The sequence below is a fragment of the Giraffa tippelskirchi genome, chromosome 1 (genome assembly GCF_054371585.1).
Source record: "Giraffa tippelskirchi isolate mGirTip1 chromosome 1, T2T-mGirTip1v1.2.pri, whole genome shotgun sequence".
In the NCBI taxonomy this organism is placed as follows: domain Eukaryota; kingdom Metazoa; phylum Chordata; class Mammalia; order Artiodactyla; family Giraffidae; genus Giraffa; species Giraffa tippelskirchi.
In genome coordinates, this window is record NC_137275.1 from 158182012 (window position 1) to 158205351 (window position 23340).

At 40.7% G+C, this 23340-nt stretch overlaps 2 protein-coding genes across 14 annotated transcripts in view; one reads left to right on the top strand and one right to left on the bottom strand.

The window, feature by feature from the left end:
* CD274 (CD274 molecule) overlaps window positions 1–23340 on the bottom strand; it is a 127790-nt gene that overhangs the window by 25236 nt on the left and 79214 nt on the right. The window lies entirely within an intron of this gene.
* Window positions 5357–23340, top strand: part of PLGRKT (plasminogen receptor with a C-terminal lysine) — a 42322-nt gene continuing 24338 nt past the window's right edge. Inside the window, exons 1-3 of one of the 2 annotated variants that reach the window (XM_081501979.1) lie at window positions 5357–5774; window positions 10484–10609; window positions 12808–12894. In XM_081501979.1, coding sequence (XP_081358105.1) covers window positions 12814–12894 — 81 coding nt within the window. In that variant the 5' untranslated portion in view covers window positions 5357–5774; window positions 10484–10609; window positions 12808–12813. The remainder of the gene's footprint in view (window positions 5775–10483; window positions 10610–12807; window positions 12895–23340) is intronic. The other variant, XM_081501970.1, reaches the window with a different exon arrangement.

Below are 23340 nucleotides of genomic sequence, written 5' to 3' on the forward strand. Positions count from 1 at the left end.
ATTCCTGCCCACAGTAGTAGGTATAATGGTCATCTGAGTTAAAGTCACCCATTCCAGTACATTTTAGTTTGCTGATTCCTAGAATGTCGATGTTCACTCTTGCCATCTCCTGTTTGACCACTTTCAATTTGCCTTGATTCATGGACCTAACATTCCAGGTCCCTATGCAATGTTGCTCTTTACAGCATTGTAACTTGCTTCTATCACCCATCACATTTCAGTGTCTACGTCCTTAACTACCTACAAGTGTGCAGTGAAATTAGTATTCTTATTCACTGCTGATGAAAACACAGGTACAAAAACTTGTATGAAAATGTTCATCTCAGCACTGTTCATAATAGCAAAAACATAGGAGCAATCCAAATGTTCATCAATTTTGAATGGATAAACAAAATGTGGTACATCCATGCAATGAAATATTATTCGACCACTAAAAGGAATAAGTGCTGACAGATGTTACAACTTGGATGTACCCTGAAAACAGTATGCTATGAAAAAAAAAAAGACTTATGCTATGTGAAAGAAGTCATATACAAAAGGCCATATATTGTATGATTCTATTCATATAAAATGTCTAGAATAGGCAAATCTATTGAGACAGACAGGAGGAGAAAGGGGTTAACAGGAGAAGGGGGCAACAGAGGATTAGATGGTTGGATGGCATCATCAACTCAATAGACATGAGTTTGAGCAAACTCCAGGAGACAGTGAAGGAAAGAGAAGCCTGGGATGCTGGAGTCCGTGGGGTTGCAAAGAGTTGGACGTGACTGAGTAACTGAACAACAACAGCACTGAGACTGAAAGAGATTAAGATATGCCGGGGCTAGAGGGGAAGTGACACAATGAGGAGTGACTGCTGATGGGGATAGAGTTTCTTTTGGGGGTGATGAAAATGTTATAGAATTAGATAGAGGTGATAGTTGAACAACATTTTGAATAAACTAAAAGCTACTAAACTGTATAATTTTAAATGGCGAATTTTATGATATGTGAATTATATCTCAATCTAAAGTTTTCTAGGCAGGGAGAGAATAAGTCCACTGCTGCCATTATATTACAGGGCCACATGGTGTCACTAGAAGAATGGACAAAGTCCAAAGTAGGCTATACAAAGCTCAGTGATGCTCTGCTGGTTCAGACTGTGCTCAGGTTACATTTGAATCAACAGGGTGCCCCACGAATGAAGTCTAAGGTTAAAATTCAGACTGTGTTCCAGAATACAGACAACACAATTCCAGACTAGCTTAATACTGAAGAGTTTCTATCCTTAGCCCCACACATGCTCTCCTTCACAGACTGAAGTTCTTGGCTAAACTTGGTTCCCATTTTAATGGAGAAAGAAATTCATACTCCTTTAGAAAGCATCTCTTTAAAAGGAAATACATCTGAGTACACCCTGAACTTTCAAAAACTTTGTTTGATCTACAATTCTGTGCCAGCTTCAGGTGCACAGCAAAGTGAATCAGCTACATATACATACATGTCCACTCTCCCTTAGATTTCCCTCCCACATAAGCCACCAGGGAACACTGAGTAGAGCTCCCTGTGCCACACAGTAGGTCCTTGTCAGTTGGTTCTCATTCCATACATAGTAGTGTTGAATATGTCAATCTCAATTCTCCAACTAAAAACTCTAAAAAACTAATTTATGGATATACAGGGAAATACCGAGTAACTTTATTGTCCTGAGGTAGGGGATTTTTCAGTGAGTTATGGATTTTATGCATTTTACATCAATTCTTTCTAAAATATGTATACTATTTAATTCAGTGCTTCCAATCAAAATATTAAAAAGCTATATATATACACACATATATATATGAAGGTGATTATCATGTTATTTTTTTAGGCTCTGAGAAGTCACTTAATTCTATTTTATAAATTTTTACTTTACATTGGAGCATAGTTGATTAACAATGATGTTATTGACAGTAGCAAAAAAATCAGAAATATCCAATGATGAAAATTGTATACATACTTGCTGAAAATCTTATATATGTTAAAAATGGTATATATGAATGCCATTTAACAACATGAAAATTCTTATGCTATAATGCAAACTAATTTTTAAAAGTACCTGTCTGTATGTGTGTATAGAGCATATACACATACCTTCACAAACTCATAAAATTGGAAACAATGCACACACTAGTTAAGGTTATATGTCATTTGGTATTGAAATAATTTTCCTTTAATCTTTTCATCCCACATTCTATGTCTTCAATATCTATGCCAATATTTCTCTCAATTCCCAGAGTAGATATTCTTATGGTCACTTTTTTCACTTATATTTTAAAATACATACAAGAATATTTATAATGTATGTGTATGAAGTGTACCCATTGGGTTTTCATCAGGAATTGGAATTCTACTCAGTTAGTTTGACTAAAGAGATCTTAGACAGTAACTAGAAGGCAATTAAAGGGAGTAGGATTAAGAGAACCATCCAGTTGAGGCATCTCAACTACCAATTCGAGGTGAAGAACCATCAAGCTGAGAGTAATAGCAATGGCAAGAAACCCATATCATCTCTAGGCCAAAAAGTAAGGGAAGAGAGCATTCCCAGAGCTCTGTGACCTGAAGCCACAAAGGAGGGGCTGCTGATCAAGAGCTGCAGTGGTGAAGAGACACTACCACTGCCAGATCCTAAAACAGAGAAATAATGGATAAAACGTACCCTATCTCCCTTTCCTCCTGCCTCCTGTCTCCTGTGGGTGCCTCCATAGTCCAAAACCAAATATAAGTCAGCTGAGAAGAGCCCAGGTGATGTTTTCCAAAGAGGTCAGCTTCTGGGGTATAGAATAAGGCAGGCAAGAGAGGAGAATAGGTATGAAGGGAGGCAAACAGAAGACCCAGATAGTTTACCTGTTTTGCCACCCGGGATTTATTTTTCCCCTTTGTTCAGATGGAGAGAAACTCATCCCCTAAACATGAGAATCAGAGAGTCCTATCAACTACTATGTTGCTTTGAAGTGATGTCAATACTCTGACCTAGAAACTAAACTGTAATGTTTGTCTCCACCAGTACTGTTCATACAAGGAAACAGAGAAAAGAAGGGCATGGAATAAATAATCAATTAACATTTATATACAGAGATGAGCCTCTCAGGTGGCTCAGATGGTAAAGAATCTGCCTACAATGCAGGAGACCTGGGTTTGGTCCAATAATCCCTGCCTCTATAGCTTGTTGCTAGGTTAAAAAAGATAAATTGATAATCATAATTTCCTACTTCATTCACTTATATTTTTCCTGCCCTACACAGTATCTTAGTAGATTGTGATTTTTTTTTAACCTGGTGCAGTGATATAACACTTCAATCCCTGCATGGTCTGAAATTGAAGTGTTCCCGATGTTATCAGGTTACTGTAGTTATCTAATGATCATCATCATTGCACATGGTAGTATAAAGATGTGCCCAGTTAATCTTTGGGTGTCATGCACATTTCTCCTTGCTCTCATTGTATAGCTGTAACCCAGTTTCCTCTTGGTAACTGGGATCAGTTATTTCAGTTCCATGAGGAACCAAAATGATCAGAGGGCAGTTTCAGCTTCCAATTCAATGGCACCATGGCTGGGTCCTCTAGTGGAAGCATTTCTTCCTTTTGAACTAGGACTTCAAAATATGATAAACCCAAGGTTGTAGAGATGGTATGCTGGATATTTTCATTTGTCACAGGTCTTCATGCCTAGCAAGCTGACCTCTATAGACTATATAGACCTGGCTCCTTCATCTTCAGGCTTTCTAGTGGATCCAGAAATCCACCAGATTTTTCCGATGGAAGATTTCAGCAGGATATCAGAACATGGAAGGACAGGGGGATGTGTCTTTCTTTTCCACTCTATCCCCATTTGGAGTTGAGGTGCTAGCAGTGGCTGCAGCTATAGGATCTTAGCCTGTTGGGCCAAAGGTCAGCATCTACTGCTTTCCTCTACTGAACAACATAGCTCCTGTTGGGTAGCCCTCTCATACAGGTCAGCTATGGCTCTCGTCTGGTTTTAGTAACTGCTCCCTTCCATTTGTCTCTTCTGTGGAGGTTCTGCAGGGCAAGGCCCGGTCCTTGTTGCCATCTCAGGGGACTTCAGAGTTAGTAACAGGTTCCCACTGTTGTTGTTTACTACTGTTTACTTAATGCTGTGTGCTAGACATGGTGCTAAGTGCCTGAATATAGAATTATCTCATTTAGTCTTCATAATCCATTAAATTAGATGCAGAGATGATAAAAGTTTTGCAGAGGATGAAGAGTGACAGTGATGGAGTTGGAGATCAAATCAAATGTAGGTGTGCTTACGGCGGAATCTGTGCACTCAGATGCTATTGTTATCAGTTGTTATCCTGTCTTAAAGGGCCAAAATTCCAAGTGGCTTTGCTCTTGTGGTTCCCAGGTCACTCTGGCAGGTCAGTGAGGTGTGCACTCACATACAAAGCCTGGGAAGGTTAGATGCCTTCTCCGCTGATGTGATGACAGCCAGGACTAAGGGCAGGAACTTTTCTCATAGACCTTCTTAAAGGCCAGAGCCTGGTGAAGTCCATGCTATTTTTCCAAATTATTTAACAACAAAGAACAGAATGCCAACAGCTCAAGTATTCTCTCAATGAAGCTGGGAAAGAGGTTGGCTTACTCAAGACAGAAATCAATGGTGGGGATGAGAAGAAATATATCTCTCAGAACATAAGTTGAGAAAGATGGCTCTGTTGAAAAAAAAATTTTTTTTTTTTTTTGGTTTGTTAACTCTGGTCAAGTCTTCTCTGTTTCTTTTCATGTCCTAACCTTTCCCCTACTTTGATGGTGGGCAGTTTAACAGCCGGAGGAGGCTGAGGCTCTAACGAATTAAATAAACTATGTCAGTGTTGAAATTCAAACGGGTGGGGAGAGAGTCCATCCTCAACATAAACCTATTCTGTAAGGAGAAAAGCCCTTACAAATGTTTATAACTATGGATTATATGTTCAAGTGACAACTTCTCGAAAGATACATTCTCTTCTAGAAACAGGCCCTACAAATGATGGTTGACATCATATGTGGAGCACTGTGAGATGGCTCATTAAGCTGTATGGAGGTTTTAGCTCTACAAGGGAGCATGATTGCTCAGGTTCCTCATGGGTAACTGATAAACCTCACTGAGGCCTTTAAGTGAGATTTCCATTCTGCTTCCTCTGCCCGCTTCCCTCAAAATTTGAGTCGCTGGATTTTGAATTTGCCTCTTTGACCTGCCCCTCCCATGGCCTGTCGGAAAGAAAATACCAGGCCGCCTTGGTCAGGCGCGCGGGCCCTTTAAGGAAGCCAAGAGCTGCGCTGTTTGGCTGCCGTGGCCAGCCAGTCCGGAGGTTCTGCGGAGCGAGGCCAGGTCCTTGTTGCTGTCTCGGGTAGCTTCAGGCCTGGAGGACTCCGCCGTGATCAGTGTCTCCCGCACCTCCACTGTCCAGTGAGTGAGCGCCGGCTGGGCGGGCCAGGCTGGCCGCAGGCTGGCCGCAGGCTGGCCGCAGGCTGTTGGGGGAAGGGCGGGTCCTCGCGGCAGCGTCTGCCGACGCCGAGTTCCGGGGCGCCGGGCTTGCTGGGCCGCTCTGGGTGCCCTTTCCTTGTGAGCGACCTTGGCTCTCCCGCTTCTAGTGCCGACCAGTATCGCCAACTTCGTTTCGGAGGAGCCGGTTCTCCTCTCAAAGACTCCAGGCCGCTCCCATATTGTAATTAAATTGAGGGAAGTGGGCAAAGCGTTGTCAACGGAAATCAGCATAACCTTGCAGGAATTCCCAACTACTGTAATTCGGTCCAAGGTGAGCGGGTGGAGTTATAAATCAGGGAAAAATCTCCCGGGTAGCTTCCGGGCTGGAATTTGCAGGGGAAATGGGCTAGCTTGAATGGAACGCAGAGCTAGAATTTGCAGGGGAAGTGGCCTAACTTGAATGGAACCCAAAGACGTATTGAAATGACTGTAATCATGCAACCAGTCATATATATAGGTAGTTGATGTGTCATTCGATCAGGAAATGAGTCACTGAAGAAACTTGGATAACAGAAGTTATAGGTCATGGAATTATTCTTTTTTTTTCTTAAGTAAAATCAAATACCAGTTCTTAGATGTGACCTGAGGAGGACAGCCCCAACACTTCCTCCTCAGAAATACCCCTACCTGTTGTAATGTGTAGCACAGCTGAGGCAAGGCTGGCGCAAAGAGCCCTTTATAAGATCTCAGGAGTAAATGAGGGAAAAATGAAGGCAGAAGGGACCCAAATCAGGATTCTTAGCCTTCTGAAACACACTGGTGTCAAAGTTGTAAGTAGCAAGGTATTTGTCACCAATGACAAAGTGTTGGCATTTTTTAAAGACTTGCCTTATACAATTGAATGAATTCAAAGTTACTCCTATTGCAAGGTCACTCGTAATTATTTTCTGATACAATGAGTGAGTCAAAGTCACTCAATAGTTTCCAACTCTTTGCGACTTCATGAACTATACAGTCTATGGAATTCTCCAGGCCAGAATACTGGAGTGGGTAGCCTTTCCCTTCTCCAGGGGATCTTCCCAACCCAGGGATCAAACCCAGGTCTCCCACATTGCAGGCAGATTCTTTACCAGCTGAGCCACAAGGGAAGCCCTCTGATATAATAAGTCCCCTACATAGGAACCTTCAAGTTGGCAACTTTAAAAGATGTGAATGGTATGCTTGCATCTTCAATCATGTAAGTTAGTTCATGTATCTGGCATATATTGTCACGTGCATACATCCTCTACAAGTGGTTGTGCTTTTGTGTACTTTACTATACAGTACTTTATAGAGTACAGTAGTATAGTATCTTTTTTTAAACCCCAGATGTCCGGAAGCAAGCATAAAAGAAGCAGTAATATAGCTAGCTGGTACTGTTACCAGCCCCTGTATGTCAGCTGCTGTACTGTACTACTATCTTTTTCAAGGTACTGTACTACAAGATTAAAAATGGTTTATTTTTGGTTTGTTTTTTATGGATTCTATTTAAACCTAGAATCAGTTCAGTTCAGTAGCTCTGTCGTGTCCAACTCTTTGCGACCCCATTGACTGCAGCACGCCAGGCCTCCCTGTCCATCGCTAACTCCTGGCGCTTACTCAAACTCATGTCCATTGAGTCGGTGATGCCATCCAACCATCTCATCCTTTGTTGTCCCCTTCTCCTCCCCCGTTCAATCTTTCCTAGCATCAGGGTCTTTTCAAGTGAGTCACTTCTCATCAGGTAGCCAAAGTATTACAGTTTCAGCTTCAGCATCAGTCCTTCCAATGAATATTCAGGACGGGTTTCCTTTAGGATGGACTGGTTGGATCTCCTTGCAGTCCAAGAGACTCTCAAGAGTCTTCTCCAACACCACAGTTCAAAAGCATCAATTCTTCGGTGCTCAGCTTTCTTTATAGTCCAACTCTCACATCCATACATGACTACTGGGAAAACCATAGCTTTGACTAGACTGACCTTTGTTGGCAAAGTAATGTCTCTGCTTTTTAATATGCTGTCTAGGTTGGTCATAGCTTTTCTTCCAAGGAGCAAGTGTCTTTTAATTTTATGGCTGCAGTCACCATCTGCAGTGATTTTGGAGCCCCAAAAACTAAAGTCTCTCACTGTTTTCATTGTTTCCCCACCTATTTGCCATGAAGGGATAGGACCGGATGCCATGATCTTAGTTTTCTGAATGTTGAGTTTTAAGCCAACTTTTTCATTCTCCTCTTTCACTTTCGTCAAGACGCTCTTTAGTTCTTCTTTGCTTTCTGCCATAAGAGTGAAGTCATCTGCATATCTGAAGTTATTGATATTTCTCCCAGCAATCTTGATTCTAGCTTGTGCTTCATCCAGCCCATATGTACATTCGCATGATGTACTCTACATATAAGTTATAAGTTAAATAAGCAGGGTGACAATATACAGCCTGACGTACTCTTTTCTCGATTTGGAACCAGTCTGTTGTTCCATGTCTGGTTTGAACTGTTGATTCTTGACCTTCATACAGATTTCTCAGGAGGCAGGTCAGGTGCTCTGGTATTCCCACCTCTTGAAGAATTTTCCAGTTTGTTGTGATCCACAAAGTCAAAGGCTTTGGCATAGTCAACAAGGAAGAAATAGATGTTTTTCTGGAACTCTCTTGCTTTTTTGATGATCCAGTGGATGTTGGCAATTTGATCTCTGGTTCCTCTGCCTTTTCTAAATCTCGTTTGAACATCTGGAAGTTCACGGTTCACGTATTGCTGAAGCCTCGCTTGGAGAATTTTGAGCATTACTTTGCTAGCGTGTGAGATGAGTGCAACTGTGCGGTAGTTTGAGCATTCTTTGGCATTGCCTTTCTTTGGGTTTGGAATGAAAACTGACCTTTCCAGTCCTGTGGCCACTGCTGAGTTTTCCAAATTTGCTGGCATATTTAGTGCAGTGTTTTCACAGCATCATCTTTTAGGATTTGAAAGAGCTCAACTGGAATTCCATCACCTCCACTAGCTTTGTTCGTAGTGATGCTTCCTAAGGCCCACTTGACTTCACATTCCAGGATGTCTGGCTCTAGGTGAGCGATCACACCATCGTGGTTATCTGGGTCATGAAGATCTTTTTTGTATAGTTCTTCTGTGTATTGTTGCCACTTCTTCTTAACATCTTCTGCTTATGTTAGGTCCATACCATTTCTGTCCTTTATTGTGCCCATCTTTGCATGAAATAATCCCTTGGTATCTCTAATTTGCTTGAAGAGAGCTCTAGTCTTTCCCATTCTATTATTTTCCTCTATTTCTTTGCATTGATCGCTGAGGAAGACTTTCTTATCTCTCCTTGCTATTCTTTGGAACTCTGCATTCAAATGGGTATATCTTTCCTTTTCTCCTTTGCTTTTCGCTTTTCTTCTTTCCTCAGCTATTTATAAGACCTCCTCAGACAACCATTTTGCCTTTTTGCATTTTTCTTGGGGATGGTCTTCATCACTGCCTCCTGTACAATGTCATGAACCTCCATCCATAGTTCTTCAGGCACTCTATCAGATCTAATCCCTTCAATCTATTTATCACTTCCACTGTATAATCTTAAGGGATTTGATTTCGGTCATACCTGAATAGTCTAGTGGTTTTCCCTACTTTCTTCAATTTAAGTCTGAATTTGGCAATAATGAGTTCATGATCTGAGCCACAGTCAGTTCCCAGTCTTGTTTCTGCTGACTGTATAAAGCTTCTCCATCTTTGGCTACAAAGAATATAATCAGTCTGATTTCGGTATTGACCATCTGGTGATGTCCATGTGTAGAGTCTTCTCTTTTTTTGTTGGAAGAGGGTGTTTGCTAGGACCAGTGTGTTCTCTTGGCAAAACTCTGTTAGCCTTTGACCTGCTTCATTTTGTACTCCAAGGCCAAATTTGCCTGTTATTCTAGGTATCTCTTGACTTCCTACTTTTGCATTCCAGTCTCCTATAATGAAAAGGACATCTTTTTTGGATGTTAATTCTAGAAAGTCTTGTAGGTCTTCATAGAACTGTTCAACTTCAGCTTCTTCAGCATTACTGGTTGGGGCATAGACTTGGATTACTGTGATACTGAACGGTTTGCCTTGGAAACAAACAGAGATCATTCTGTCGTTTTTGAGATTACATCCAAGTACTGCATTTCAGACTCTCTTGTTTACTATGATGGCTACTCCATTTCTTCTAAGGGATTCTTGCCCATAGTACTAGATATAATGGTCATCTGAGTTAAATTCATCCATTCTAGTCCATTTTAGTTCATTGATTCCTAAAATGTCAATGTTCACTCTTGCCATCTCCTGTTTGACCACTTCCAATTTGCCTTGTTCATGGACCTAACATTGCAGGTTCCTATGCCATATTGCTGTTTACACCATCGGACTTACTTCCATCACCAGTCACATCCACAACTGGGTGTTATTTTTGCTTTGGCTCTGTCTCCTCATTCTTTCTGGAGTTATTTCTCCACTGATCTCCCGTAGCATATTGGGTACCTACTGACCTGGGGAGTTCATCTTTCAGTGTCCTATCTTTTTGGCTTTTCATGCTATTAGTGGGGTTCTCAAGGCAAGAATACTGAAGTGGTTTGCCATTCCCTTTACCAGTGGACCACCTTTGTCAGAACTCTCCATCATGACCCGTCCATCTTGGGTGGCCCTACACAGCCTAGCTTTTAGTTTCATTGAGTTAGACAAGGCTGTGTCCATGAGATCATCACATCAGTCCATGTGTACCTAGTATAGTACAGTACTATATACCTGATCGTGTTAGTTGGATACCTAGGCTAACTCTGTTGGACTTACAAACAAATTGGACTTACAAACATGCTCTTCGAATGGAATCTGTTTGTATGTAGGGGACATACTGTATATATTTTGTGAGTTGGAGAGTGAAAGCTGAGAGTATTCTGGACACCTTAAGGAACCTGCTAGACTTTGGAAAATGGCTTTGTTAAGGATGGAAAAGAGGGGAAGGTTGAGAATACTGAACTCCAGGGCACAGTTCACAAGGTGTGGTGTACTCATTTTCAGGTGTGGTCTCCTTTGGGAACTACAGGGAAGCTATTCTTCCTGCTTAGCTTCTACCTATAACCTGTGGGAATATCCAGATATAGCCAAACTACAATCCAGACTGAAGAAGGCAAGGCCAAAAAAGAGGTAAGCTGAAGTCCTAACTTTCCAGTTTCTCTTCCCTAGATGACTTACATGAGGATTGTAACTCCACTTCAGAGGAGAGTCCACCCCCTTATAAATAGGAGCACTCTATGGGACCCAACTCTGACATACAGGGTGTGTGTGTGTGTGTATGTGTGTGTGTGTAAATGGGATTAGAGGACAGCTATTTTCTTTATAAATGTTTGCTGCATATGTAAAAATTCAATTATCTACTACGTGCAAAAGAAAAATAAGAAATGGCAACTGTTTGAGCTACACTTTCTCTTGTATCATGTTTTCTGCAACATTTGTGGGAAAGAGACATCTTGGGGACTGCCAAAATGGATAATACATTGCTTCTGCCTTCAGGCAAGTTCTGCTCTGCTGTTGGAGACAATGGACACGGGGCTGTGAAAGTATGGAGACAGGAGAGAACTTCTGCTATATCTCTCCACCTTACTGGGTGGCCGTGCCTCTGGTCACAGGATGGAGTAGGACAGCAACTGAGGGATGGGGTGGTACCCCATCCCTGGTAAATCTCATGACTTCCCAGGCCTATTCAGGATTATGCCTCTCCTCCTCTGGCTCAGCTTCTTGTACCTAACATTGAAGCTGACTCTGGCTTGGAGCCTCCTATAAATCCATGGTGTGTCTCTGACCAAAATACAGGGAAGCCACTGATGTCTGGCGTGTAATATCCACTCACTTGGAGCCCCATTTGCAGGGATAACCCATTATGTCTGGCATGAAATGCTCTCCCTCTTCCTTCATCTTCTCACCAGTTAAGCTAGAACCCAAGATTTTTTTTGCTGAGGATATGGAAAATAGGAGCTCTGCCTAGGGTTCCCAAAGAATATTGTGAATCCTGGGTAGAAAGCATTAAGAATGACCACTCTGAGCTGAGGTTCACAAAGTGCCCAATGGCTTACCAAAGAGAATCAGCAACATTGTTGAGGAGGGTAGAGGCGTCATAACTTTCCTGAGCTTTGTAGTGTTCTAAAGGCAGAATCAACAACTAACTGAGGTCTTCTGTACCTACCCAGTTGACTTAAGAACAAAATACTGAGTTCTGGACCATCTAGAATTGCCAGCCCACTTAAAAACTTCTTAAGTAAGATAAATAGGATAAACTATACCAAGTATTCATTTAAAATTTGTGTTTCCCAAGACGTTTAAGTATCCTTATGTTTTCCCCATTTTGAGAACTTTGCTGCTAAGTCACTTCAGTCGTGTCCAACTCTGTGCGACCCCATAGATGGCAGCCCACCAGGCTCCGCCATCCCTGGGATTCTCCAGGCAAGAATACTGGACTGGATTGCCATTTCCTTCTCCAGTGCATGAAAGGGAAAAGTGAAAGTGAAGTCGCTCAGTCGTGTCCGACTCTTAGCGACCCCATGGACTGTAGCCTACCAGGCTCCTCCGTCCATGGGATTTTCCAGGCAAGAGTACTGGAGTGGGGTGCCATTGCCTTCTCCTTGAGAACTTTAATAGTAGCTTAATAAGAAAAAAATGAGGCTAGAGGACAATGACCATGGATGTTAGCAATGGGTGTATGGAAATAGAAAGTGGGTAAGAGAGGGGAAAGGATTGTAGGAAGAGTATTGATATAGTAACCTTGATACACTTAAAACATAAATGCAAGGAGCACAGAGAAATCAGTGTTCAAGGTGTGCAATGCATCTTCTAAGTCACCCCTCATCAGAAGCAAAAGTTCTGTCATCCAACTATACAGAAGGTAAGAGAGTAGATGGTATTCACCCTGCCCCTTATAAAAAATGAGCGATTTTGTTTGTTTTTGTGTGTTTAGTTCTTCCAGATATACAGTGGGAAGAAAAATCAGGAAATATGAACCTATAGAACAGGAATAGATTTTAGAAATCACCTAGTTCAGTTAGCTGTTCTTATGTAAGTAAATGATGGCCAGGGGCATTACTCTGTCACTCTAAGGCATTGCTGTACACTCTTAAGCAGTTATCTTTTCCTGCTTTATGAAAATTAAAAGCAAGAAAAGACTGCTGGTTAAGTCTGTCCAAGATCAGACAGCTAGTTAGGAGCAAAGACTAGAATCCATAATGTGTTCCAGGTCAGAAAATTTTCTTCTGTCTTAAATTTTGTCTTAAGCTCATGGTGGCCTGAAAAATAGAGCATGTGAGGATGCATGTAGAATACATTGCTTTAAACTTTGCTTTTTTACATTTTAGGTCAAGATGGGGTTTATATTTTCAAAGTCTATGAATGAGAACATGAAAAGCCAACAGGAGTTCATGCTTATGAATTCCCGACTTCAGGTACATTTTTTAAAAAAAGTTTATGTTGTTACAGTGGTTAAAGTTTCTGTCACATGTGTTTCAGTACTACGTTCTCCTTAACCTCCCCAAAGGTAAAATGCTCTCAGTGCTCTACCCTCAAAGACAAGATGAAATAGACTACTAATTATCTGGTGAATGGACTTGTTTAAATCTTTAATCTAGATACCTAACGTAAAAATTTCCATAAAGAAGGAAAACATAACTGCTTACAGAGTATATGGCAAACATAATAATGCCGCTCCTCCACCCCACCAAAATGATGTCTGCATCCTAACCCCCTGTCAGTATGTTATGGCGAAAGGGACTTTACAGTGTGAGTAAGCTGAGGAGTTTGTAGGGGGAGATCCTGGATTATCCTGGTTTTTCTGATGGGTCCAATGTAATCATAAACGTCCTTATAAGGGAAAGAGGGAGGCAGGAGGATCGAGTCAGAGAGAGAGACAAATTTGCAGATGCTATGCTGCTGAGTTTGAAGATGGAGTAAAAAGTTCAGGCAGCCTCTAGAAACTGGAAAAGGTAAGGATACAGATTCTCTCCTAGAAGCACCAGAGGGAATGCCATCCCTCCAGTCCATTCTGAACTTCTGACCTCCAGAACTGGAAGGGAATAACAATTTGTGTTGTTCCTGAGTTGGGAAGATCCCCTAGAGAAGGGAATGGCTGCCCACTCCAGTATTCTGGCCTGGAGAATTCCATGGACAGAGGAGCCTGGCAGGCTACAGTCCATGGGGTGGGGCTGCAAAGAGTCAGACATGACTGAGCAACTTTCACTTTTCAAGCCACTGTTTGATAATTTTTTATAGCAACAATACATTTTAATAGAGTGTGAACATTTGACACTGGATTTATACAATGGCTGGCTGAAAAGATCAAAGCAAAGTAGAAGATTGTCTAGTTGCCTAATATACGTTATTAAAAAAAGTATTTTAAAATGTACATCAGATACATGTATATGTACGGCTGAATCCCTTCGCTGTTCACCTGGAACTACTGCTGCTGCTGCTAAGTCGCTTTAGTTGTGGCCGACTCTGTGCGACCCCATAGACGGCAGCCCACCAGGCTCCTCCGTCCCTGGGATTCTCCAGGCAAGAACACTGGAGTGGATTGCCATTTCCTTCTCCAGTGCATGAAAGTGAAAAGTGAAAAGTGAAAGTGAAGTCACTCAGTCGTGTCCGACTCTTAGCGACCCCATGGACTGTAGCCTACCAGGCTCCTCCGTCCATGGGATTTTCCAGGCAAGAGTACTGGAGTGGGGTGCCATTTCTTTCTCTACCTGGAACTACTACATTGTTAAATAGCTAAACCCCAATACAAAATAAAACATTTAAAGTTTGAAAAAAAGTGTTATATGTCAAAATCAAGTATTAAAAGTTTGACTGAAGTTATTTTCCTAAGATTTCTAACAAAGATCTCTAGGCCTCTGCGGTTTATTATAGCCCTAGGAGAAGACGGTCCTATTGTGAGACATATAGTAAGAACTAAAGCAAGGCAGCCTGGGTTTGAATCCCACTTCCACCTCCTGATTCACTGTGTGGCTTGTGCTTCAGTCTCCTAACCTGTAAACTGGAGGTGATAATATAGCCGTTGCTGTTGTCATTATTACTATAAGAGTGTTTTCTACAAGATAAAGATTTCTCTGAGGAGAATGGGTGCAACTGAACTATTTAACAGGATAAAGTGACCGAGAGGTGACCAAACGTTAGGTTTATGAACCAACAGAGTATGTTACATACTCAGAGAGTACTTGTCCAAGACCTCTGGAAATTATAGGGCTTTTTACGGAAGTCAGGGTCTGTGAAGGTCTTAGGATTTACCCTACTTGCAAGCTAAGAGATTAGCCTATTACTATTCCATGGATGCTGGCAGAACACAGGAGACACCTATGTGTAACAGAGGCCTTTATATTACTCACAGCACAGTAAGAGCATAAGCAGGAGGTTCATGTCAATTCCCCATGCTTCTCAAGTCTGATGGAGGTGACAAGGATGGGTTCACATGGGTGCTGTGCACTCAGTGGGTTGTGCCACCCTTGAGGAACACTGGGCTTGGGGAATCTACTGCTTTTCTAGTGAGTGGGGAGCTGGTGGAGTTGAGGTGGGGAGAACTTTATAACTCCTTCCTCAAGAAAAACCTCAAGAAATGGCCTGAACAAAGAGTAGTCTGGGCCTTGCATTCTTGGCCTATCCAGAATGTGTAGGAACATTCAGGGCTCATGGTAGATTGCCCCCCAGTGTGACTGACCAGAGCTTTGAGAACAGCCTTGACTTCTGCCCACTATAGCTGGCGCTGAGGTCAGACTGGCAGGAGCACTGTCGGCACCATTAGTTTTCAGCTTAGCTGAACCAAAGGTGAACCAGGCCCAGGCATTTAGGACAGTCTCTGTGAATCCGAAGGGCCTATTGAGCCAGTAGCTTTGGTTCAGGTGTCAGAGTAGGGGATAAAGTTTTCCCCAAAGTAGTAGAGTAGCTTCTACTACTTTATGCAAAACTGAGATGACACTAGGGCCAGGCTAGCCACATCCTCAAATTTATTATTTTCATTTGATCAGCAAATGGGTACTTTCCTTGTATTTTCATGTCCTAGTTGATCCACTCAAAAATGGGAATATCAGACCTAAGAGTCACAAATTCTCTAGGGGTTAGGTTTTTAGCAGGAGCTCAGTAATAGGCCAATTAAGTGCCTCCCTGTTTGTTTGTTTTTTTTGAAAGTACAGAATTGTTTTATTTGGTGGGAATGTTCAGGACTCCAAGTCCGGGAGACAGCATCTTATAGCTCTGAAGAAACTGCTCCAAGGAAGCAAAGGGGAAGTCAGGCTATATATAAGTTTGCAACAAAGGGAGCAAAAGTGCCTTCCTTTTTGAAAGGGGTATGTTATGGGTTTGGATCTCATCCCACCCCCAAATTCTTATGTTAAAATCCAAACCCCTATTACCTCAGAACGTGATCTTATTTGGAGATAAGAGTCTCAACAGAGGTAATCTAGTTAAAATGAGGTCATTAGGGTGGTGGCTCTAATCCAGTATGACAGCTATAAAATTTGGACACAAAGACATGCATACAGGGAGAATGTCATGTGACTAGGAAGAGAGTCCTAAAACAGAGCCTTCTTTCACAGCCCTCACAAAGTACCAACTCTGCTGATACCCTAACTTTGGACTTCTAGCCTCCAAAGCTGAGACAGTTTATTTCTGCTGCTTAAGCCACCCAGTTTGTTGTACCTTGCCATGGCAGCCCCAGAAAACTAACACAGGATGCATTTTGGTGCCTGTGTCCAATGTGTGGCACTGCTTGTATTGGGCAGTGGCTTCTGGAGATGGCTGGGATTTTCTCTTTTTGTCTCTATTGAATATATTGTTTCTACTGGATGTCTTGGAAGGGATCAGAGAATTCCTCAATGGGAGAATGTCCTCTCGTCACTATGAACATTTACAATAAAAGCAAGTAAAACAAAGTACATTATACATTCATATTCAGGAGACACAACTGCAGTTATGTTGAATCAGTCCAGTGTACTTTAATTTCCTTTTCTCACTGCAAACTGCTCAAACCCTATCAGCTGTATTTTGCTCTATGGGAACAAAGACCAAAGATTTTAACATAGGTACTTCAGGGGTTATCATGATAGTTTCAGGAGATTAGGCTATTTCCCAGCTGGGGAAGATAGGGAATACAAATGTGTTTTTTCCCTTTGGTTTCTCATCCTGGAATTGGTACTGTTTCCTCCTCTGTGCCCTCCTGGCCTCTAGAGAGCTCAGGGGCATCGTTCTTTTAGCCAACACTGGTGCCACTGCTCTGCCCTGCATCCTTAGTACTTTGGACCACCTTGGCACTTAGCACGCCCTCCCTACATGGGACCAAATAGACATGGTGCCCATATCCAGCAGAGCCATAAACATTCAGTCCCTTCTCTCCCCTCCCTGAAGTTCCCTGGCACACTCAGCCATCTTCCCTGAAGCCACTCAAGTTGGAGGAGAGGAGACGGGAAAGAACAGCTCAGAGACAGTCAGCAAGGGTTTGACTTTACTCTCAGTTTCAAAGGGCTTCCCACCACTGGACTCAACACACAAATATCTGATGTATTTAGTCAATGCAGAGTTCTATATCCTAAAGGCTGACACCATTTCAGCTTTATGGAATCCCTGACCCAACAGCCGCAGACACATTGCATGCCTTTTGGCTGGGGACAGGGGCTTGCTTCCCCACTGATGTCATAATAACATCCTTTCCTCTCCTACTCAAGAGAAGAATGTGCCACAACCAAAGCATCATCTGGGAGTCTTGTTTGGACCCTACATTTTGTTTCTCAGGCTCACTTAACACACAAGACAATGAGAGATCTTTATTCTACCCTCCTACTCCCACCACCACTTGTGCAAAAGCATTTGCTTCCAGATATCAGGGAGCTTTCTGATAACCCTCTAACCCAACCAACAAGGGCCCTTCTCCTGTCTTCCAGAACACCATCTCTATCAGCATCTTATCTTTGTCACTCAAACTGGCAAGCTCCATGAAAGGTCTGGAATTTTACCCTACTTGCAAGTTAACAAATTAGCCTCCTATTGTTTCCTGAATGCTGGCAGAAGCCTTGGTCCCAGCACAGCAATCAGCATGAGCATGGTGTTGCTGCCAGTTTTCTCTGCGCTCCGTGGAAGCCCCATGAAGGTGGGCCTGGTTGGATGTTGAGGTGGATGCATGGGTTTGTGACATAGGTGAGGAACAGTGAGCTTATGGAATCTATCACTTTTATCATGAATGGTGAGCAAGGCTGCTCTCTGACTGGGAAGAGATGTTGCTTCATCCCTCAAAGTTGCTCACTGCAAACACAATCCTGACAAATGGCCTGGTCGAAGAGCAGGGCCTGTATCCTTGACCTACTCAGCAAGAATGTGCAGGTCAATGGCAGATTGATTCTTCCAACACATGTGTTGGTTAGGATGATAGTTTTTCCTTGTTGACCAGGATATGCTTTACTATTTTACTTTTAATTTTATGGAGAAGGACAAAAAAGAGAAAAAAAGAGTATAGATCAACACAGTTGAAGCAGCCTTCCAACACTAAAGCTGCCTGAGTTTTCATCCTAACTGGGGCAGCCAAGGGAGAGGCATACTCATCTGTAGCAGTTTGGGAAGATCGTCTTGGCCCTTAAATGCTTCACATTTAAAGGAATTACACATCTAGCATCATTTTAAGGCTTGGAGCTATTTATTTTTAAATAAGAAACATAATAGCATATTTTATATATATAAGAGAATATATTTGTAAATTATGAAGCATAATAAAATGAACATGGATGAGTCCATGACTAAATTGAATAATTATATTATCACAGTACCCCTGAAGCTACCTATGGGCTCTTCCCCACATGCTGAATGAATCCAGACAGCTAAAGCTAGACTGGAATGTCCCAGAGTCCCTAAAACTAAGCATGGCTCTGAAAATGGAAGAAATGGGTCCCTGGGGTGGGAGATGACATGTAAATTCTTCAAAGGGGCGGTTTAGGAAACCCCAGTTAAAACACTTGGCCTACTAATATCTTTAGTCTGTGATGGCATGTCTCTTGGCCCTTTTCCTATTTAATGGCACTCCAATTAAAAAGGATAAATAGAAGAAATAAAGCAACGCATTTATTTAAAAGAAGCCTAATAACTAGAATCCTTTTCCCAGTGTTTTTTTTTTTTTTTAAGTTCTAATTTTTTGGTAAAAAAAAAAAGGTAAATCATAAATTATCAAGTTATGATAATAATAATTTCACATTATTGGTGTTTTTCTTTCAGAAGAAAAGGACCAGAATTAGAGATTCAGCTACATTTTATACCAGTGTCCAGGTTCCCAACGCTGGCTGTATATTCGATTCAGGGGGTCTTTTGAATGTACAAGTCCCACCCCAGACCAATCAGATCTCTTCATGGCCAGGCATGTAGTTGTTTTAAGCTCTTCAAGGGACTATAATCCACAGCCTGGGTTGAGAACCTTTGCCCTTTCCGTTTGCTACATAACTATAATTGGTGACAGGCAGTGACAATATAGCATACCTTGGTGATAAAGCCAAATAAGTTTTCAGTTTAAGTAAGTTAATCATGAAGTTAAGTCAATCACTGGAGTCTGGTTAATAAAAATTTATAAAAGGCTTCAGATCAAAAAGGTTCCTTTTTTGTTTACAAATTGGTTGCAGTTGAGGTGAGGGGAATTCACACTACTCAATTTAATAATGTTTTCAGCTCATCAGCAAAAGTCAGTTTCTCACTATTTTGTCTAGCCTCTGTTACTGCAGATAGTGAATGCATGGCTGTTCTCAGCCAAGTATCTCAGGTAAAAATGAATACTTTCTTAAAAATGCCGATAGCTGGCACACCTAAACCAATTATATATGACCTAGTGTTAGTTGCTCAGTCCTGTCCAACTCTTTGTGACACAAAACAGCCCACCAGGCTCCTCCATCCATGGACTTCTCCAGGCAAGAATACTGGAGTGGGTTGCCATTTCCTTTTCCAGGGAATCTTCCCAACACAGGGATCGAACCCAGGTCTCCCATATTGCAGGAAGGCTCTTTACCATCTGAGCCACCAGAAAAGCCCATGATATGTGATCCAAGTGGCCAGAAAAGCATTTTGGTATTTTTAAAATAGGATAGAAACTACGAGGACAAAGCAGAAAAAAAGGAGGGAAGAAAAGATTCCATGGGTCATTGCTGTTCTGTAGTGTTTTTGTAGGCAAAGCAGTCATGGCCCATGTAAAGTTTAGAGGGCAGTTTATTAATTGTTCACTAAGAGCAGGCAACAAACTAATCACAAAAAAAATTACACAAGAGCCAGCCTTTGACCTGTAAGTCTGTATAGCGTTTGGTGTTAAGAAAATGAGGTATAGTTACAAACCAAAAATATAGTTATTTAATATATATGAAATTATGTGTTACATGCTAAGCAGGATTCAGACATGTAAATGGTATAGGCTCTATATTCAAGGAACTTCTCATCTTATTTGGTGGGAAGAAGGTGAGGTATGCTACAAATAATCAGATATTTGTGGTATGAATGTGGCAGGCAGAATAAAGACCCTGTAAAGATGTCTACACTCTAATCCCTGAAAACTGTGAATATATTACTTTATATGGCAAACAGACTATTGCAGATGTGACTCAGGGAATAGACCTTGAGGTGAGAAAATTATCCTAGATTATCAACGTAGACCCAATGTAAACACACAAATTCTTTAAAGTAGAGAATTAAAGACCAAAGAGTCAGAGAGATGTGATGTTTCTGGCTTTGAAGATGGAGGAAGACACCCCCAGACAAGGAATGTAGGTTGCCTCTAGAAGCTGAGAAATGCTAGCAACAGATTCTCCTCTACACTCTCCAGAAAGGAACACAGCCCTGCAGACATTATGATTTAGCCCATTCAGACCTGTGTTGGACTGCCAATGTCCACAAGTAAAGATAATAATCTGTATTGTTTTAAGCCATGGTTGTAATTTGTCTATACAATGGTATATGCTAAAGTTATTTTTACAACGTGAAATATAGTGTAGACTCAAAAAATGGTTCTTCAAATATATAAAAATTAAAACAGCAAATAAGAGCAAATAGCTTACGAGAAATTGAAATTGCTTAAATCCTTATAACTCCCAATATCTATAATTCTTATGCCCTCCATCTGCTTTTTTTTTTTTTTGGAGGTAAAAGCTGTACCAACATCTTAGAATAAGAAGGGCTTGATGTTCTAAGGAAAGCAAGAAAGTACAGCGTTTCCTTTGTAGAGAGTCCTGTGGTGACAAGGAACCCAAAATGCAGAGCAGGTACTGAAGAGGAGAGGAAAGCAGCCAACTCCATCTACAGCAAAAGGATAACCAAGTGGGAACTGGATCAAGACTTAGAAGTGTCAGGGGACTTAACCAAGAAGTACCTGGGAATAAGAGAAAGTGTGATTAACACAAGTTCACCCACAGTGGGAGCTATAAGGAAGGATACAGCAGCTTGATTCTACTGCCTTCATTCACAACTGTCTTCAACTTATTTCTCTGAAACTCATTTCTGCCACGTCCCCATCCTGGTTATCTGCTCTTAACCTCCCTCTTCTGAGATTCTTTTTTTTTTTTAATTGCAGTAAAACACACACAATATAAAATTCACCATTTTAAAGTGTGCAATTCAGTGATGTTTAGTATATTCACAGTGTTGTTCAACTATCACTACTACTTGATTCCATTACATTTCCATCACCCCAAAAGGAACCCATTAAGCAATCACTCCTCATTCTCCCATCCTTTCATACCCTGGCAACCACTAATCTGTTCTCTGTCCTGATGGATTTGCCTGTTCTGGGCATTTCATATATGTGGAATTATGTAATACGTGGCCTTTTGTGTCAGGCTTATTTCAATTAGTGTAATCTTTTCAAGGTTCATCTGTGTTGTGTAATGAATCAGTACTTCACTCCTATTCATTCCATTGTATAAATATACATTTTGTTTATCCATTCACTGGTTTAAAGACAGTAATATTGTTTCCTCTTTGGCTATTGTGAGTAGTGCTGCTTATAGAAATACTTGTACACATTTTTGTTTGAACACCTGCTTTTCAATTCCTTTGAGTATATATATCAGGAGTAGAATTGCTCAATCATGTATCAATTTTATGTTTAATTTATCCCAGAACCACTAATGTTTCCCACAGTGGCTTTACTATTTCACATTCCTATAACAATGCATCATGATTACCATTTCTTAATATCCTCACCAATACATGTTATTTTCCTTTTTTAAAAAAAAAAATTCTAGCCATTCTGAGTGGGTTTACAGTGGTATCTTATTGTACTTTTGAATTTCCATAATGAGTAATAATACCATTAGACATTATTCATGTGCTTATTGGCCATTTGTATATCATCTTTGGGGAAATATCTCTTTTAGTTCTTTGCTCATTTCCAAATTGGATTGTTTGTCTTTTTCTTGTTGAGTTGTAAGAGTTCCTTATTTATTTGGATACTCAATCCTTATTAGATATAACATTTGCAAATATTTTCTCCCATTCTATGGGTTCTTTCTATTCTTGACAGTGTTCTTTGATACATACAAGTTTTACATTTCAGTGAAGTCCAATTTATTTTTTCTTTTGTTGCTTATGATTTTGGTATCATATCTGAGAAAGTGTTGCCAAATCCAAGATCATTAAGATTTGCAACTGTGTTTTCTTCTAAGAGTTTTATAGTTTCAGCTTTTATATTTATGTTTTTGTTCCATTTTGAGTTCATTTTTTGTATATGGTATGAAGTAAGAGTCCATTTCATTCTTTTGAATGTGAATATCCAGTTATCTGAGTACAAGGTTTATTCTTCATAAACATGAAGTTAGATACTGCACAGTAAAGATTAGGAATCTCATGGTTAAGTCTGTTACTGGCTCAGACGAAGAAGCTGTTCACCTGGGCCCAGGCCCTCTGAAATGAGCATCTTGACCTGTTTAGTGCCTGAACTTCAAGACAGTGGTCAGCTGCTAGTGTCTTTTTTACTAAAGGTGGAATGAAGGGAAATAAGTTAAATATACTATAAAGGATTGGATATAAATGCAAAGAATATACCTAATGAATTTCCTAACTTTTAAAGAAACTTCTAAAAATGTTCAGCAAGTCTTCAAGTGTGGGACAAGATATTACTTTGTCTGAAATCCCTTAGAGGAGTTAAAAACACTAAGAATTCCTGTATATTGTCTATGTTGAGAAATGAAAAAAAAATAGTTAATGAAAGTCATTGGTACCATAGACATTACCTTCTACAAAGGTAAACAAATAACAAAGAAGGGTCAAGCCACCAAGTTGATCCTTTGCTGCCTAGCTCTTCCATGCTGACAGGTGGGTCCTGGACCCTTCCTACACTCAAATTCTCTAAGGGGAACACTGGTTTTAGGTTTGTTCATAGTCTTAAATGAGACCAATGAATCCAGTTATAGAGGATCAGGAAGCTTTTTTCCTTTTAGTTTCCTCCCTCAACTATAATTCTATTTTCATAAATCTAATCAGAGTGAATTTTGTTTTTAGTTCTTCATTTCTTGAGCAAGCAGGGAGTATTTATTAACTTTTATTTACTTATCTAATTTATTTATTCACTCAATTCATTAAGTATATTCTTATTTATTAACTCATTTACTGAATGCCCAGTATATGCAGAGTTTTGGGCCAAAAACTATTAATTAAAAAATGATCCTATGGCTTTAATAATTATTTTTGCTTTCCTCTAAAATCTTCATAATACATACATAATGTGTACACACCCAGACTTAACTCATTTTATCTCAGAAATAATGTAAGGTAGGCTTGCTGTTAAAATCTTTAGACTTCTCATATGTGTCTATTTTCTATATCATTTTCTTCCTTAAGATAACTGAAAATATGGGGCAATAGGGGGAGAAGGATTTTAGAGAGAAAAAATAACCCTA